This window comes from Nuphar pumila, chromosome 9 (genome assembly GCF_984573655.1).
Source record: "Nuphar pumila chromosome 9, dmNupPumi1.hap1.1, whole genome shotgun sequence".
NCBI classification, from domain to species: Eukaryota; Viridiplantae; Streptophyta; class Magnoliopsida; order Nymphaeales; family Nymphaeaceae; genus Nuphar; species Nuphar pumila.
In genome coordinates, this window is record NC_143257.1 from 111598767 (window position 1) to 111619355 (window position 20589).

At 36.8% G+C, this 20589-nt stretch overlaps 1 protein-coding gene across 1 annotated transcript in view; it reads left to right on the plus strand.

Annotated features, from left to right (window-relative positions):
• Window positions 1–2793: 2793 nt before the first annotated feature.
• LOC149828882 (cycloartenol-C-24-methyltransferase 1-like) overlaps window positions 2794–20589 on the plus strand; it is a 28229-nt gene continuing 10433 nt past the window's right edge. The window contains exons 1-8 of the mRNA XM_090017779.1: window positions 2794–2906; window positions 4906–4989; window positions 9861–9927; window positions 12012–12085; window positions 12283–12367; window positions 12465–12520; window positions 18130–18184; window positions 20513–20560. Of these exons, the coding sequence (XP_089873905.1) occupies window positions 4907–4989; window positions 9861–9927; window positions 12012–12085; window positions 12283–12367; window positions 12465–12520; window positions 18130–18184; window positions 20513–20560 (468 nt within the window). The 5' untranslated portion in view covers window positions 2794–2906; window position 4906. The remainder of the gene's footprint in view (window positions 2907–4905; window positions 4990–9860; window positions 9928–12011; window positions 12086–12282; window positions 12368–12464; window positions 12521–18129; window positions 18185–20512; window positions 20561–20589) is intronic.

Genomic DNA, 20589 nt, shown 5'->3' on the forward strand with positions numbered 1-20589 from the left:
AAAAATTCAATTTCTTGCGAGTTCTTGAAAAACGATATTTTGCCAAAAAAAAAAAGTTTGTCACTATGGTCGAGCGATGTTTCCCCATAGTGTTCCGCCCTTCCCCCTGCAGCAGTGGTGTTCAAAACACTTGGAACAAAAACTGAAAAAACAAATAAAATAAGAAAAAAGGGAGGTGTACTTCCACTCGGCTTGTCCAGCACAATTGTGTGCTGGTCACAAGTGTTCAAACGGGACTATTCTATACAGTATTGTTCTCATTGTTTCACCTATGCGTGTCAATGGGTCAGGATTGATCCAGAGGTGATCGGTAACAAACCCTATAGGGTTAGGGTTCCGTGATGAAAAATGAGGTCCTATAATTAGAAACCAGGTTGGACCTAAAGGGTCCAATTAATATATAGAGCTGAGTGTGATTTGTGAAATCTCATATCAGACCCTGGTCTGAACTCAAGTGCTGATTTAACACCCTTGATTTTTCAATATAAAGAATATAGAAAGTATTATTTTGCCGGGTGTGCATCGGGTCTGATTCACGTCATCCTTATAGATATGGTTTTTCTCATAGCGTGCCTGTAGGACCCAAGCAAGGAACCCGTACCAACACCTCAAAAGCATATTCGAGTTTGGACTCACCTATGTCCATACCAGATCCAACCCATTGACACCTTCGTTTTTCTTTTTCTTTTTCTTTTTTTAATGGCAAGAAGGGGCTAGGAAGACCCAACCCCAACCAGTTACATAACATTCATTACATTGCAACAGGAGTTGAAAACCAGTCAGGAGGTTTATCTCTCCACAAACCGCATAATTATTATTTTTAACAAACCAGAATACATCTAATTAGGGGTGGCAACCGGGTCGGGTTGGCGGGTTGGCGGGTTGGTGTGTCAGCATACCTCAACCCGAACCCGACCCGTTTATTAAACGGGTGGGCTGTGGCAAACACGAACCCGACCCGTTTAATAAATGGGTAACCCGACACGACCCGCCAACCCATTTAATAAATGGGTTGGGTCGGGTAAACGGGTTTTCAGGTTCGCGGGTCGGGTTGGCGGGTTGACGGATCAGGTTGGCAGGTAGGCAGGTTGGTGGGTCGGGTTGACGGGTTAACCCACCCGCCTAACCCGTTTATTAAACGGGTCAGCCGGGTTGGCGGGTTGGCATACCCCCAACCCGAACCCGACCTGTTTAATAAACGGGTTACACGGGTCGACCCGTTTATTAAACGGGTTGGCTTAAGCCCAACCCGAACCCGCCTAAGAGTCGGGTTGGCGGGTCGTGTCAGAAATTGCCACCCCTACATCTAATGTTCAAGCCCTGTGGAGCCCATGCATTTAATGTCCTTCTTGGGGACCGATATTGGCGGTTGGCATTCACCCAGTTGATGTCAACATGGTCATGAAATGGAGGCCTGAAGACAGGGATGAGTGAAACAGATTTGGTTATTTATAGAGAGTTCTTTTCCCTCTATTTTCTGCTGCTTCAGAGGTTGGTCGTGAACTCGGAGAAACGCTCGACTGACTGATAATACCTGAGAGCCGGAAAGGTGGGCTGCTTCTTCTTAGTATAAAACCTACTTACCAAATGCTTATATATATATATATATATATATATATATATATATATATATATATATATATATATATATATATATATATATATATATATATATATATATATATATATATATATATATAATGGGCAGGTTCTAAATGAAATATGTTAAATGGGTTTTTCTGCTCTTTAGTGTTTTTTTGGCAGTTTTGATCCTATAAATGTGTTGGGCATGATTTATTTACGAGGAACCCATATCTGAATTATGTGTTTTCTATATATGAAAAAAATGATATTTCGAGCCTCAAAAGTTTACAAAGATTTTAGACTATTGATTTTTTGAACCTTATAAGAACCCACTCATGTAAATACTTCAAGAGCTGAGCTCTATAAAATCAAGGACATATATCACAGATGTACCGGGATTTAAAAATAAAACCAAAGAAATGTGAGAAACCTATTTAGCTGGTATCATTTAGCACTTACCCATATATATATATATATATATATCATTTAAATTTAGCGATCGATTAACTAAAATGAATAGGTTTTCACATGTTGCATGAAAAGCTTTGCACAAAATAATAAACTTCCTTTTTCTCACTATTTTTTTTGAGATAGCCTCTATAACCATATAGTATAGATTACAATACAACAACAACAAACAACAACAACAACACCTTCATCCTGAAACAATTGGGGTCGGCGATATGAACAAAAAAAAAATCATTCTGGGTCTTCCACATGAATCCTTCTCCTCCAATCATTTCTATCCAATGCCATGTCCCCGGTGAGGTTCAAAGCATTCATATCCTTTCCTATTATCTTCATCCAAGTCTTCTTAGGCCTACCCCGACTTCTTTTAACGAATATATTTTCCCATTTCTCCATCATTCTAACTGAAGCATCATTAGGCCTTCGCCGAATATGTTCAAACCACCGTAAACGATTCTCTCTCATCTTATTTTCAATGGATGCAACGCCTACCTTCTTACGTATCTCTTCATTCTGAATCTTATCTTTTATTGTATTTTTACACATCCATCTAAGCATACGCATCTCAGTTATACTCATTTTTTGAATATGATGTCTCTTAGCAACCCAACATTTCGTACCATATAGTAAAACGGGCCTAATTGTCGTCCTATAAAACTTTTCCTTCAACCGCAATGGCATTCTATGATCACACAACACTTCAGTTGCATTTTTTCATTTCATCCACCCAACCTTTATCCTATGATTTGGTTATTTATAGAGAGTTCTTTTCCCTCTATTTTCTGCTGCTTCAGAGGTTGGTCGTGAACTCGGAGAAACGCTCGACTGACTGATAATACCTGAGAGCCGGAAAGGTGGGCTGCTTCTTCTTAGTATAAAACCTACTTACCAAATGCTTATATATATATATATATATATATATATATATATATATATATATATATATATATATATATATATATATATATAATGGGCAGGTTCTAAATGAAATATGTTAAATGGGTTTTTCTGCTCTTTAGTGTTTTTTTGGCAGTTTTGATCCTATAAATGTGTTGGGCATGATTTATTTACGAGGAACCCATATCTGAATTATGTGTTTTCTATATATGAAAAAAATGATATTTCGAGCCTCAAAAGTTTACAAAGATTTTAGACTATTGATTTTTTGAACCTTATAAGAACCCACTCATGTAAATACTTCAAGAGCTGAGCTCTATAAAATCAAGGACATATATCACAGATGTACCGGGATTTAAAAATAAAACCAAAGAAATGTGAGAAACCTATTTAGCTGGTATCATTTAGCACTTACCCATATATATATATATATATATATATATATATATATATATATATATATATATATATATATATATATATATATATATATATATATATATATATCATTTAAATTTAGCGATCGATTAACTAAAATGAATAGGTTTTCACATGTTGCATGAAAAGCTTTGCACAAAATAATAAACTTCCTTTTTCTCACTATTTTTTTTGAGATAGCCTCTATAACCATATAGTATAGATTACAATACAACAACAACAAACAACAACAACAACACCTTCATCCTGAAACAATTGGGGTCGGCGATATGAACAAAAAAAAAATCATTCTGGGTCTTCCACATGAATCCTTCTCCTCCAATCATTTCTATCCAATGCCATGTCCCCGGTGAGGTTCAAAGCATTCATATCCTTTCCTATTATCTTCATCCAAGTCTTCTTAGGCCTACCCCGACTTCTTTTAACGAATATATTTTCCCATTTCTCCATCATTCTAACTGAAGCATCATTAGGCCTTCGCCGAATATGTTCAAACCACCGTAAACGATTCTCTCTCATCTTATTTTCAATGGATGCAACGCCTACCTTCTTACGTATCTCTTCATTCTGAATCTTATCTTTTATTGTATTTTTACACATCCATCTAAGCATACGCATCTCAGTTATACTCATTTTTTGAATATGATGTCTCTTAGCAACCCAACATTTCGTACCATATAGTAAAACGGGCCTAATTGTCGTCCTATAAAACTTTTCCTTCAACCGCAATGGCATTCTATGATCACACAACACTTCAGTTGCATTTTTTCATTTCATCCACCCAACCTTTATCCTATGATTTACATCTTCATCAATTTCTTCATACTTTTGAATGATAAATCTCAAATATTTGAAACAGTCATCCACCGGTGTTTCTTGCTCACCAAGTTTCACTACACTCCCATCACTATTGCTTACTAAACCAACCTTTCATATATTTTGTATTACTCTTACTCAACTTAAAACCTCTTGCTTCCAATGTTTGTCTTCATAATTCTAACTTAGCATTAACCTCAGCTCTAGACTCATCAATCAAAACAATATCATCAGCAAACAACATACTAAAATGAGTATGAACAAAGATAACACAGAATTATCATTTTTGATAATTCTTATCAAAAACTATAATTGGCAGACTCTCAACAGACTCTTCATTTAGTTTATCTGGAGGAAGTTTACGTATGCTTGAGAGTCCACATGTGCTTGAGTTCACATTTGGCTTATCTGGAAAGAGTTCACGTATGCACGATAGTCCACATTTGTTGTTATCGCATGAGAGTCCTTATTTGCTGTTATTGCAAACCGTATTCTTATCATTGCATTGCTCTTCTTGGCATGCTCATTTGGAAAACAACTGTGAAATGTGGTTGTTTTCTGTTCAAGACTGGAACTTTGTTACCTTCTTTTTATGCATCTAATGCTGTCGACCTGAATTTTATTATTTTTCTTAAGATTGTTATCATTTCCCATACTTATTCTGGGTTGCAGGTGATTTTATTGCTTTCTTTTCTGGTGCAGGATGTCGACATCTGGACCACTATATCTTGCTACAAGCATTGGAGGGAAGATGGAGAACAAGGAGGTGCTTTCAGCTGTCGATACGTAAGTTACTGTTTTGATTTGTTTCCATAAGGGCGTGGGTGTTGGTAACCCTAGAGTTTACCTGCTTCGGGCAGACAGCTTTGTCATTAAAAAGAAAGGCCCATACATGATGCATGATATAGTGGTTAACTGATAGGATTCTCTGTTTTGATTTCGTGTTTGCTCATTTTTCCTCAACTTACTTCTTACCTACCTATTATATGGCTTCTTGTTGCTGTTTTGGTTTTTCTTTTTATTTCTATTTTGACATATTTGGAAGTTTTGTTCGTGATATGGATATTGAGTATTTTTTTTGTTTTAAAAAAGTTTACACGGCTACCATTATAGAAATCAGTCAATGGCACCGCCATATATATAGACGAGCATAGTAAAACTACCTCTTTATCATGAGTTGATACAATCATGATTCATGATGTTAAGCATGGTTCAAAATGATGAGATTTTTCCAATACCTGTGAAGATTTTGAAAGAACATGGTCCAAACTTTCAAAGTTAAGATCAAGTTTCATAGATTGTCACAAAAGCAAAAATTCCAACTCTGCTGTTCAGAGAGAGCATATAAAAAATGGTCGATGTCATCTTTGCTAGTTTTGAGGGGTAGACACGAGTATCCATTTTTGGAGCAGATCCAGTGTTAGGGGTTATTGCCCAACTAGAACATAGCGGCCCCTGTTAAAGAGGGGCCCCAGTGTACTGCCCCTTATTAAAAGGGCAGAATACTCTATGAGTGTTCGGACCTAAACATAGAGTGAAAAGATCGGGTGCAATATGATTGCACAAATATTTGTGCATTAAGCACCTGATCACTCTCCATCTTGAGGACAGGGCCTGTCAGGTGTGCGACCCAAGACTAGGGGTGGCAATCGTGTCGGGTTGGTGGGGCAACCCGAAGGGTTGGCGGGTCAGCATACCTCAACCCGAACCCGACCCGTTTATTAAACGGGTCGGCTGTGGCAAACACGAACCCGGCCCGTTTAATAAACGGGTAACTTGACACGACGCACCAACCCATTTAATAAATGGGTTGGGTCGGGTAAACGGGTTCTCAGGTTGGCGGGTCGGGGTTGACGGGTCGACGGGTTGGTGGGTCGGGTTGGCGGGTTGACCCGCCCGCCTAACCCGTTTATTAAACTGGTCAGCCGGGTTGGCGGGTTGGCATACCCCCAACCCGAACCCGACCCGTTTAATAAACGGGTTAGGCGGGTTGACCCGTTTATTAAACGGGTTGGCTTAAGCCCAACCCGAACCCGCCTAAGAGGCGGGTTGGCGGGTCGTGTCAGGTTTTGCCACAGCTACCCAAGACCTTATGGAGGGGGTGATGGTGTGCTCAATGCACAAATTTTTGTGCAATCATATTGCACCCGATTCGAACTCGGAGATAGAACCACTTCTCTCCGTAATGAACCATCATTCAACAGCTCCAAAGAAAACAATCCATAAATTCAAAGTTAAAAAGAAAGTTATTTAGCCATGTAACCGTGACACTTTTGGAGGTCCAATCTGTCAAGTGTCCGACACTTTGGACACTTGAACACTGACACCAACACCCCTAGACAATTTCATTTTTTGAACTTATAACAATCGTCTAAGAAAAAGTGGACACTTAGTGTTGCATGTTCAACACTTTTATCTTAAACACAAAGTCTGATACTTGCCCATGTTTGGATCCCTTTATAAATAGCTCCATTTTCATTTATACTTATTTTAAATAGCAAGTTTTGGTGTTTGGTTCTTTTACTTTTATTTGTTTAATAAGCTTTTATAAATTTGGTGTTTGGTAGAAACAGTTTCTGCAAGTCATCATGTGATGGGACGTTGCAAGATCGAACCTCACTGGTACATGGGTACATCATTGAATAACTACTTGTATGAACAGGCCTCTGGCCTGTCTTGGTTGGCTAAACTCTATTTGTAAAAGGGAGGGCGCCCTAAGTCGCCAGCTCTTTAATGTTTTAAAAGATAAGGAGAGACTACTTTTTCTTTTACAACCATTTATTTTCTTCTCGTCACCACCACCACCAATATCATCAACACTTTCACTACGTCATCACATCATCAACACCACCACCTCATCACCAACATCACTACTACCATCATCATCAACACTGCCACAACACCATCACATCATCAATACCACGACCACCACCTCCATCACCATTACTTTCTCAAACTCGCCTCTCTTTTTTTTTTTTAGTTTAAATAATTAGTCCAAACATTCACCTGATTAAAAATAAAAACTATATGCTTTACAAAAAACGATTTAATTTTTGCATCCTATTTTCTTTACATATATTTTATTAGGTCCCAACTCCAGTCGACATGCTCTTTCACTGTACAAATCTCTCACTCTCTCTCTCTCTCTCTCTCAACGATAAAGGTCAAGGTTCATCAAAAATACATACTCTCATTGTTACTAATTTAAGTAGTCCTCTTTCACAATTTTGATGTATGTCAAGTTATCTTTTACCACATAGGGAAGAGAGAACTAAGATTGTCTCACTTTTTTTAATAGTTTTTATTTTTCACTAAGTACCTATATATATATATATATATATATATATATATATATATATATATATATGAGAGAGAGAGAGAGTGTGGTAGTTGTCTATCACATTCTAGGCGAGACAAGTGAGGTGTGTTCCGTATGCCATTTTTTGTTTTTTTTTTTTTGCCCAAAAAGGCTTTAGCGGTGGTCAAGATCGCCACTAAAGCCCTTTTGGTCTTTTTGGTGGTTCAGCGACTGCTGCTAAAGGCCATTTTCACGACTCTTTCGTGCATGGTCCGTTGTATAAATAACATAGTTCTTTAATAAGGAAATTGTCCTAAGTTTATAATAGTGTTTTGAGGGTTCATATGTAATAGCCGAAGAGAGCCTCAAACTATTTTAAAAAATTACGGGTATGTACATGAATGAATGTAACTCATGAACACAACACTGATTAGGCAAAATGTTACACGACGACATGGTGTGTGTCTATTATATATATATAGTGTTTTGTATTAATATAAAATATTTTGTAGTTTTCACTTGAAAAAGTTTTTTGGTCTTGTATTTTTCTCTTATAAAAAAGTTTTATATTAATATAAAATATTTTATATTACCCACATGTGAGGCCAGATTTTAGTGATACTTGCAAAGTGAGAATGAGTGTTTGTTTTTTCCAACCGACTTCTTTCTCTCAAATGTGATATATATATATATATGACTTTGGTTTTACATATATGTTTCAGCTCTATAGGAATATGATTCTTTTCTTAAGGATTCATGTCAGTATAGAAATAGGGAATGAAGTAACTAGAATAGAAGGATTTTTATAATACCCCTCCCCTCTTTTGGGGATAATATGGTGGTATGGATCGAATTTTTCTTTATATATATATATATATATATATATGTGTGTGTGTGTGTGTGTGTGTGTTACGTGTTAGAAAACCATCTTTACATATCAAAAGAATATCATGACATGCCATATCTCTCTCTCTCTTAGATGGTGGGAACCATAGTGACAAATTTCGGTGATATTTTGAAATTATTGTGAAAACAATGAAATATATTATCTTATCATTTTAAACATAAAAATCTGACAATATTTTCAAAATAACATGCTATTTTCAAATAAAACCTAAATACTGTGTTTTTATCACGATATTTATGTTTTATCGAGATTTTTAAAATAAAAAAGAGCCCCTTACTTGCTTTAAATTAATTTAAAATGCATTGAACAACATTATTTCCAAAAGAATAATTTCTCATTAAACTGTCTTTTAATTCATCTATCTCTCTCATTTAATATTAATAAAACTTCATCTCATCCCCCAAAAGCATAAAACGAGTTTCTCAACAAGGCAACTTTGAAAAGTGTTGATAATAGAAAACGGTTTTCTAAAATCTATCTTGGAAATTAAATGCGTTGTGAATAGGAAAGATCTCATAAAGTCCAACGAGTAAATTATACCTATATTTTGCAGGGTTTTAGTTATAAGTTTCAATTTTGGACAAGACCTTAAACACATACCATTTTCTAAAAAAAAAAATGCCCCATATTTAATAAATATTAATTTTTTTATTTTAAGCCAATAATTTCCCGAAAAAACTCGAGATAAATATAAATTTCAAAATATCAATGGGCAGCTATGCAGCAAGGGACACATCAAGATTTGTCTAGGCTATCTTAGATAGTCAACCAGGTTTATTTTTGGAGAGGCAATAAACACGATTAAAAGAAGCATTCTTCAAAATATTTTTCTGAATATGGCAATAACAATCATGGAAGGGGTGATGTTTGAAGCTGTTGGCCTTTGAAATTCATTGCTTAATCCCAAAATAAAACCCACTTTTAAAATGGTGAAAAATTGGGAAAATATCGTAGTATGAAAAACCCACTGGCTGATATCCACTGGTAAGAATATATATATATATATATATATATATATATATATATATATATATATATATATATATATATATATATATATATATTACAATTCATGCCATTTTAAGGACAATTTGGTACATTGCTTGATTTGTGAAATCTTGGTTTTGGGATGAAGGGATCACCTTGACTATATGGGCGTACTCTGTAACAAGAGGTAAAAACACTTGATTAGATACTCAGCACAATGAAAAGATATATATGTTATTAATTTTTTTAATATTATCAAAAGAATAATATTTTAATTTTCATAAGCATCAGATGCTGATCAAGTAGTTGCCTGATAAAAATTTGAACTATTGTATTCTGTTTGTCATGCCCATAGTAATTTTTTCTTTTATTCGTTTCTCTTGTTTATTTGCACTATGTGCAATTAATCTGCATATTTATATTCTTGTTTATATAATTTGACCTTTTACTCTTGTGATATGTTAGATATGAGAAATATCATGCTTCTTTTGGAGGTAAAGAGGAGGACAGAAAAACTAACTATGCAGATCTGGTAACATTTCTTTTCAAACAAAAAAAAATGTATCTGGATTTGTATTTCCTTCCCTTTTGTTCTTAATTCCTTCTTTTTATGGTTATACTTTTTTTCGTGATAGTAATTTTAATGAATAAGCTATTAACCGCTAAAAGCCATAGTTCTTCAAACAGCACTTGCATTTCTGATTTGTGAATTGATAGTACCTCAAACATTAAATGAAGTAGCCCAAGTTGATTCGCTTCTTTTGAATTTTTATATGTTTGTTTGATGATCTATTTTAAGAAATAAATATCAAGAATTTATGCTTGCTTCTACTTCTTCCACTCATTGGCATTGTATAGGGATGGCAGTGGACGGATGTGGGGGTGGGAGGCAAGGTCTTTACTCCCAGCCCGTCTCAAAATTTTGCCCTTCATTCCCGCATAGATTTTTATTTTAACCTCCGTCCCCATTTCATGTCCTCCGTCCCCGGTCCATATGGGGCGAGCAGGGGTGTAGCTAGGATTCATGTGAGAGGGGGGCAAACAGGGTTTTAGAAAAAAAAATTATTTGCGTGATGGTCGGGGGTTCGGAGGCAGCGGCCCCGAAAAATTTTTTTTTGAGATAAAATAAAAAATGGCTACAATTATTAATAAAAATCTATTTCATATGGACAAATCAAACTATTTGCTGCAGTCAGGGCTGGGCTAAAAAATGGATAAAAATCTATTTCATATGGAATCAGGGCAGGGCTAGGACTGGGCTTTAAAAAAAAAAAATTAACTGTTTGGGGGAGGCAGGACTGGGCTACAGCCCAGTCCTGCCCCCCCCCCCCCCTTAGCTACGCCCCTGGGGGCGAGGCAGGGTGGGGCGGGGCGGGGCCCAATTTCTCCTCCATCTACTGTCATTCTTAAAAGAGTATTTTAGCATTTTACTAACATGGATCGGGGACGAGGTGGGATGGGGGAAAGCGTAAGTCCATCCCCGCCTCCATCCTCATTTCATGTCCTCCATCCACGATCCAAATGGGGCAAGGCCGGGCGGGGCTGGGCCCTGTTTTCCCCTGGTCCACTGCCATCCCTAGTATCGTATGGATGCATATCAAAAGTTACAAATGTGATTGGATATTCTTTCCTCTGCCTTTTTTGCAAATTCAATGAACAGTTTCCATTGAGTATTGACTTATTTCCAGATTAGTAAGTGTAATTAATATCCTTTTTAAATGTGGTATGATATCGTTAAAATCTGATTGTATCTCAAAACGTTTTGTGTAAATCAGACGGAGAAATAAGATTTGATTAGTTTGACTTCACTATAACTTGTTGAGCTGAGGAACATAAAAAATTTTGTGAGCCTAGATAAATGCCTAATTCATCCCAATGTTGATGTGTCAGAGTACTATCAAGCAAGAGGAAGTCCTATAATCAATCCATCATTTAAATAAAGGAAGGGGGAAAAATGCAAATGAAGTTGATAGGAAACTAAATGTTTTCTTTTTCATGCACTGCCATTCGTGGATCAGCAAAATATAGATTTGACTTGATTTTAGACTTCTTTTTTTGCAAGAGAATTGGTCCTAATTAGATGTTAATTAATAGGGACTTTTCTGATTTCATATTGGGTATTTTCCCTTGTCTAATTTAATATTGGTAATATACACCTGCTGAGTTACCCGAGCGACAATGGGCCTGGGGACCCTTAGTCCCAGGTTTGACTCCCACTGAGTGCGGGTGCCTTTAGCTGGTGGGCTCTGTAAGGCTTGGGTGTCGATGACCCCACCCAGGGTTTACCTCCCAGGGGGTGGGCCCATTAAGTGGCCCGGTTCTTGGAGAGGATTCCTCGTCATAAAAAAAGGTAACAGTTCCTAGCATTAACTAGTGAATTTCAATGTCACAATGTAATATACACTACAACAAAAGGCTAAAACTTAAAGTGTATTGTTTATATTGCTTAATGGACATTCAGTTTAGACTACTGCAACATGAATAATGATGGTGTTGTGCATCTTTGAAATCTGTTCAGTTCTTGAGTCTTAATCAGCATTTCATTTAAAATATAAGTACCTTTTTTCTGTTGCAATTTGCATTAGATACGTGTGCTTTTCCTCATTCCTCTTCCAGGTGAACAAGTATTTTGATCTTGTGACAAGCTTCACTGAATTTGCTTGGGGGGAGTCTTTTCATTTTGCTTCAAGGTGGGCACTCCTACTTTTCTTACATTGATCAATATGTTTTTGATAAGTTCATATGTGCATTCACTTTTCATGAGTACAAAATTACATGCAAGAGAACTCTTGCTAAAAATGGCAGATTTACCTTTTGCTGTAGTTTTTCGAATCTTCATGTTGAATGTTGTTTTGTTAAAGTGACCTGAAACTCATGCATTTTGTAGATGGAAAGGAGAATCTCTTCAAGAAAGTATCAGGCGTCATCAACACTTTATTGCTTTACAACTTTGTTTGGAACCTGGAATGAAGGTGCATCTAGAAAGGATTTGTTCAGTAATTATTGGCGAGTTCCTCATATTCTTTCATGTAGATGGTAGTGTGGAACTTGAATGCTTTTTTACTGTAGGTGTTGGATGTTGGTTGTGGTATTGGAGGACCACTTCGAGAAATTTCCAGATTCAGGTATTTTCAAATCAAAACTCTATTTTACATATCAGAACTCTTCTTCTAAGTAGTGTTTTAAACTTATTCATTATGATGATCCTATTTGGATTCATACACATTTAACTTAGAGAAAAGCATATTTATAATTTTATTTTGTTGGCATCTGGAACTAGGGCTAAGGTGAAGAATAAAATGAAATTGCATGCCCCTTCTCTTGTTTTTTAGCGTGGATTATCCAAAAAATTATCAGAAGTCTATACCACCACTTTATCCTTCATATTTGATGATAGATGGTGAATTACCTCCTAACAAAGAAATGTTAGGACATCATGGGTCTTGCTACAAAATGGTAGGATAAATAAGCTTAGAAATAAAACTCTAAAATATAGAGTATTATATCTACTGTTAAAAATCCTATGAAAGCACAAGAGACTGTTCTCGCCTACCCATGCACCCCTTCACCCGAGGTGCCTCTTCATTATTCTAAGTTGTTGTTAGGGCTCCTCAAAATCTCATTACTTCAGCCTTATCTCACTTTCCTTTCATGAACCATTGTAAATCTATATATCCCTAGATACATCAAGTTGGCTATGCGTGTGCATATCACTTGATAAATTTCTTGTTATGCTATTCTCCATGGATGTAGGTTGTAAGCCGAACCATTTACATTCTCGTCTCCTATTTCATATTTCTTCTTTTTCGTACATAACATATATGTGAATGATACCACTTAACATGGTATCAGAGTGGCCATAACCTACCCTCCCTCCTTGGTGAAACAAGATTTTATTCTTCATTCGGGGTTATGCAAACTGAGCATTGTTGTGCTCTTTCATTGCATGGGACAATCTCTTTATTCTTCATTCGAGGTTGTGCGGACTAAGCACTGTAATGGTTGTTATTACATGGAAGTTGCACTACGCATTGTTGTCAACTCTTCACCATCAACCAGATATCCCCATCACTTATCATTATGAGTGGTAATGATAAATTGAATAAGGACGGTAACCACCACAAACCTCACCCAAAAGTAGTTGTTCAGGAACAAAATCCTTTGTTGAAAATAATTACGGTCCCTCCTTAACGGGACCAACTACCTATCATGGTCTAAAGCTGCAATGTTCTTTCTAAGGAGAAAATCCAAACTTGGATTCATCAACGGTAAAGTCACTTCCCCTAAGGCTAATGTTCCTGACTATGATCAATGGGGGTTAGGAAACCGTATGTAATGTCTTGGCTCCTCAGCCCCATGGAACCCAATATTGCCTAGGGATTTATTTTACTCAACACAACCAAGAAGATTGCCCTGAAAGATGTATACGGTGAGTAAAACAATATCGCTAGCATATACCAAGCGCTCTGCAATCGTTCTGTATCCACTAGGGATGGCAGTGGACTGGGGCGAGGCCGGGGGATAAGGTCTCCACTCCATCTCATCTCAAAATTCTACCCTCCATACTTGCCTCCATCCCTGTACTGGTTTTAATTTTAACCTTCATTCCCGTTTCATGTTCTCCATCCCAGGTCTGAGGCAAGGCAGGGCGGGCCGGGCCCCGTTTCTCCTCGGTCTACTGTCATCTCTAAAGAAAGATCGGGGACGGGGAAAGCGTAAGTCTATCCCCGCCTCCATCCCGCATGGGTGTTGATTTTAACCTCCATCCCCGCCTCCATCCCCGTTTCATGTCATCCATCCCCGGTCCAAACGGGGCGAGGCGGGGTGGGGCTCTGTTTCCCCCGTTCCACTGCCATCCCTAGTATTCACCGTCCTAGATACCATAAAGAAGAGAATAGAGGAAGACAAAATTTTCAAAACCCTTGCCGAAGACTACGACTCATTGAAAAGTCAAATCTTTGTGGCACTTGACCTTCCTACATTCAATATTGTTTGTGCTACCAAAGGAAAGTTATGAAGTAGCCAAAAATCAGGTTGTTGTCACTGCCACCACCTAAAACCACTGCAGGCAGGCATGCTCATGGTTGCATCCAACCACATTGCTCTCATTGCAAGAAGCTCGAGCACATGAAAGAAAATTGTTGGAATTGTACGAATGACCCAGAAATAATGCAACCTTAAATTCAAACAGGGGTTTATTGTTTGTCAACCTTCTCAGTGATGTCAAACTGTCTGATGCCCTTTACATTCATTCATTCCCTGTGAGTTTATTGTTTGTCAGTAAAATTACCAAAAGTCATAATTGTGTTTCTATTTTCTCTTCTATGCTAGTTATTCTTTAGGATTTGTACACCAAGTGATTGGTAAAGGTTGATGGTTTCTACTTGATGGATTTGGAAACCATGACCTACCACTCCATGCTTTGATTCATGTGATGCTTGGCAATATTCAAAACAAACAATAATTCCTTTCAGTACCTTTGAAACTATATGTGAAAAACCTTTTAAGTTGGTTCATTCTAATGTGTATAGTCCTGCCCCGATCAAGTCATGTTCCAGTTATTTTATATTTTGTGATGTTATTCATGCATCGACATTGATATATTTCATTAAACACAAAAGTGAAGTCCTCATTATATTTAGAGAATTTCAAAACATGGTCACACCTAGTTTGATGTCAAAGTCAAAGTTGTTCACTTAGACAATGGCACAGAATATGTCAATAAACCATTCTCTGAGGACCTTGTCAACCATGGCATCAACCACCAGACTACATGCGTTGAACCCCTCCCCGCCCCCCCCCCCCCTCCCCCCCCAAAAAAAAAATGGGGTTGCCACACGATCGAAAAGTAGGCACCTCTTGAATGTGGTCTGAGCCTTCATGATTCACATAAATGTCTCCAAAATTTATTGGTCTGGTGCCATTTCTACTGCATTCTACATAGTCAAAACTTCGTAGTTAACAACTTGGAGGCAAGAGTCCCATGACCAATATCCTTAAGTAAAAACTAGTGTCTTTGCAAATCCTGGGTTACTCATCTTCCAAAATGGGGTACAAATGTTATGATCCCAAAACTAAAAAAATGTTCCTCTAGAGATGTTGATTTCTTCAAAAGGGAGCAATTTGAAGTGAACACAATACCATACCCACCAAACCTTTCACCAAAAAAAAAACACAGATATTGTAAAAAATCCTCGAGTCATTACTACTTCCATTGAGCAGGACCATGGACATATGAGTGGTGAGACCATAGCTCCTGACCTACAAGCCGAAAATGTTGAACACTTTCAAGTCCAATGATCTATCAGAAAGCTTCGATCATCCATTAAGCTAAGCAACTGCTATACCTATTGTTCATTATTATGTGGTTCATCCAATCGAATGAAATGTGTCATTTGTGGACTTCTCGAGAGCTGACACATCATACAATTACAATGTATAATCTCATACTGAACCTACACATTCCAAGAGGCCAACTCTTGGTCTGAGGACAAAGAATTGGCTGCTTTAAAAAAGAACAAAAAATGGGAAATCATTGAGCTCCCACCTAGAAAAAAGCTTGTAGATGAAAATGGACTTACAAAATCAAATACCAAAGTGATGGCGCCATCAAGTGATACAAGGCGAGACTTGTGGCCAAGGGCTTCAACTCAATTTGAAGGAGTTGATTACCATGAAACATTCACTCCAAATGAACTGTCTGAATTCTCTTGTTTGTAACCGCTAACAAAAAATTGACAGTTGTACCAACTTAGTGTAAAAAAATTATTTCTTGCATCGGAACTTAGAGAAAGATGTTTATATGAGCCTACCACTAGGACATCCCAATGAAGGAAGAAAGAAGCTGGTATATAGGCTTAATAAGGCCATATATGGCCTCAACAACCATCAAAAGCATGGTTCTCAAAGCTAAATACTGCTCTTATAAGCATTGGGTTCAAAAGGAGTTCTCCTTACTACTCCAAGTTTGTCAAACTTGGTAATCCATCATTGTAGCTTGAGATGACTCACAATCAATCTAGAATTTAAAGTGATCTTCACGAGTGGTTTCAGATCAAAGAGCTTGGCCAACTTGGGTATTTTCTTGGAATTGAAGTTGCCCACTTCAAGAAAAGAGTATTCATTTGCCAAAGGAAATATGCCCTGAAAATTCTAAAGGAAACCAGTACTTTAGGCTGCAAACCTATCGAATGGCTCATATACTTAACAGTAACAAGGCCTTACATAATATATGTAGTCAATCTCATAAGTCATTTTATGCATGTTCTTAGAGTACTTCATCTATAAGCAGCTGATCGAATACTAAGGTACTTGAAATTCTCAGCAGAAGGTATGTTTTTGAAAATAAATTGACGTACAAAAATCACTGGATTCACGTATCTAGATTGGGCTGGTGACCCCAATAACATAATATCGACATCTGGCTATTGCACTATGGTTAGTGACAATCTTGTTGCATGGAGGGGCAAGAAGCAAAGCTTTGTCGCAAAATCCAGTGTTGAGGCCAAGTATCAAGCCATGGCCATATACTTAACAGTAACAAGGTCTGATGTAATATATGTAGTCATATCTCTAGAGTCAGTTTATGCATGTGCCTAGAGTACTGCATCTATAAACAGCTGATCGAATACCAAGGTACTATAAATTCTCAGCAAAAGGTATCTTTTTTAAAATAAATTGACATACAAAAATCACTGCACTTATCTAGATTGGGCCTGGTGACCCCAATAACATAATATCAACATCTGGCTATTGCACTCTGGTTAGTGACAATCTTGTTGCATGGAGGAGCAAGAAACAAAGCATGATGAGGCTAAGTACCGGGCCATCGCCGCCACCACTTGTGAACTCATATGGATCAAAGCCTTATTAGAAGACATGGATATCTCAAACCCATATTCACTCCAAACGAAATTTGATAATCAAGCAATAATTCTCATAGGAGCTAAGCCTCTGTTCCATGAATGGACCAAGAATATTAAAGTTGATTGTCACTTCTTCAAGGAAAAGATCCAAACTGGAATCAACCGCATGTCAAAAGCGAAGAGCAGCTTGCCGACATCTTTACCAAAACTATAGGGTGCAACCGGTTTCTAAGCATTACTTAACCAAGTTGGGACTTATCGACATAAGTTGCCAAATTGAGGGGACTGATCAAATTCCCATGAAGGCACGGATGCCAACTCATCCATGTAGCCCTTCACCCGAAGTGTTTGTTCATAGTCTAAGTGACTGTTGGGACTCCTAAAAACCTAATTACTTCAGCCCTAATCTCACTTTCCTTTTGTGGACCCTTATAAATCTATATATACCTGGATTCTTCAGGTTTTCTGTGTGTGTGCATATAACTTAATGAATTTCTTGTTGTGTTGTGCCTTAATGAATTTCTTGTTGGGTTCTTCTATGTGGATGTAGGCTATAAGCCAAACCATGTACATTTTCGTCTTCTATTTCATATTTCTTCTGTTTAGTTCATAACATATATATGAGAGATACCACTTAATGCCTAACCCCAGCTTGCCTCTCAAAGAAAGCAAAAGAGATACCACTGTATAACATTTGACAAAAATGTTTTCTAGATTTCATATTTTAATACTTTTTTTGTATTAAATTTATGAACACATTGCAGTGAACTGAAACAGTAAATTTTCTCAACTATGTTAGTTATCTTGTGATATACTCCGCAGAAAAGATATTTAAAGGTTTATATGTCTTTTTATTGACATATTTGCAGTCTTGCATCTATTACGGGGTTGAACAACAATGAATACCAGATATCAAGAGGAACTGTAAGCCTTCTTTCTTTTTTGGTTGTGAGTTTGAGCATATGATGAGTTTGCTTATGAAAATTTAATAAGCATTTCAAAATATTTATTGAGTGGAAATTGTAGTGGATTAATTGTATTTTTTTTTAAAGCTTGGTTTAAATGCGCGAGTAGCATGTGCATGTGCACGGGCGCACACACATGCAAACATAGTGTAGAAATATCTCAATTGATTCTAAAAGAAGTGGCTTTTTTGTAGAAAATTACTTAATAATAAAAAAACTAACATAAACAAAAATGAATGATCATAAATATATATATGAAAAGAGAGTAACACATATCGTCGGACACAAATCATCTGATGATAGTGGACGATTTTTTGCTGCTGATCGTGCATGCGATCAACAGTACAATTTTTGTTGCTATATACACTCTTTAGCGACGGTCATAAAACACCACTAAAAGCTTTTTTTTTGGACATGCGGCATACAGCCACATGTTCGAGTGTTGTTCATCGCTTAACCCCCTATTTGATGACATGGATCTTCCTATATATATATATATATATATATATATATATATATATATATATATATATATATATAGAGAGAGAGAGAGAGAGAGAGAGAGAGGAGGTGGTAGCTGCCTACCAATTTATTGTCCTACCACTAGCCTATCAGGATTTTAAAGGATTTTTTCATGTTTTCTTTAAATCTGACTGTCCAGAAGTGATCTACATGCTTAATTTTATAGGAATCAACTCTTGGATGCCCGATTCTAACACGTGGGTAGGTTTTTATAAGATTTAGAAATTGATGGTCTAAAAATTTCATAGCTAAAGACGTATGGGGTCAGATTTTATAATGTTGTTTGTCGAACATGATCCAAGTAGTGTCTCCTAGCAAATTGACCATGCTAAAGACATATGGGGTCAGATTTGTGAAAAACAGTCTGAAAATGGCCCGTTCATTCGTGGTAGGCTGGAGGTAGGCCTGAAAAGTGGTAGGCAGCTACCATGTATGTGTGTGTGCAAGTCTCATTTTTGTTAGGTCCAAAGTTAGGTCCTGGTAAAAAACCTACGTGGTTGCAGGTGTTTTCCATCGAATCTGAACCTGTCTGTAGGTCAGTAGATGTATCCACAAACAATTGTTTATTTACCAAGGAACATGTTTAGGATTGAATCAATTTTCCAAAAAAAAGAATAGGATCTTCTATCATCAAATTTTAGCACAATATGCGTCGCTGAATTTTCACCCCTCCAAAAAAACACGTGCAGGAAAAATACCTAATTGAATGCATATTAACTACTAAGTAAACTATGATGAACACATCCATTTGTTTAGATCAATCAAAAATCACCTGCGGCCACGTTTTCTGCTCGGACCTAACTTGGGGCCTAATGAAGATGGGACATGACTAGAACATATATCTGTTTTTTGGATATAAAAATAGGTTTTTTAATTCATGAAATTTTGGTACATTGTGAGCCATTGATTTTTGAAGATCTTAAAAAACCTACATGTAGGCCATAATCATGTGATCAAACTTGTTTTCTACTAAATAATACTTGGTAGTTTATATTTATAGGGTCTGATCAACAAAAAATAAAGTTTAATTTTTTTTTAAATTGAAAGCTTTTATTATTAGTAGTAGTTGTATATATATATATATGTGTGTGTGTGTGTGTGTGTGTGTGTGTGTGTAATGCTACGCAGGAGCACCTCTTCCCACCTACCAAAATTCATAATTGTAGCCTGCATCTTATCAATCAGACCTTATAGATGTACTCAACATAGTTTATTTGATAGAAATCATGTATTAGATCATGTTTTTTGGACATAAAATAGGTTTTTTAATTCATGAAATTTTAGTACATTGTAAACCATTGATTTTTGAAGATCTTAAAAGCCTACATGTAGGCCATGAGCATGTGATCAAAACTCGTTTTCTACTAAATAATTCTGGAGGATTATATCTATAGGGTCTGATCAACAAAAAAAAAAGATCAAAATTTTTTAAAATTGAATGTTTTTATTAGGAGGGAGTAGGTGCTCCGGATCACCTACTCCCTCCTAAATGTGTGTGTGTGTGTGTGTGTGTGTGTGTGTGTGTGAGAGAGAGAGAGAGAGAGAGATTACAGTCTATAGGAAATGAAACCAGTAATATTTTATGCACCGGACCAGAATATGTTCTTTTGGGAAATTGTAGTGACCTGGTACTGAGGAAAAGATCTACTTTATATGCACATGCAATTTCCAGAATTTCTAATATGACCTTTCTTTTCATACAAAAGACAGAACCTTATTATTTGACCTCTAAGCTTATTGTGCTAAATTGCTCATCACAAAACAGGTGCTTAACCGTGTAAATGGAGTGGACAAGCTCTGTAATTTTGTAAAGGTTGGTTTTCCTTAAATATGACTACCATT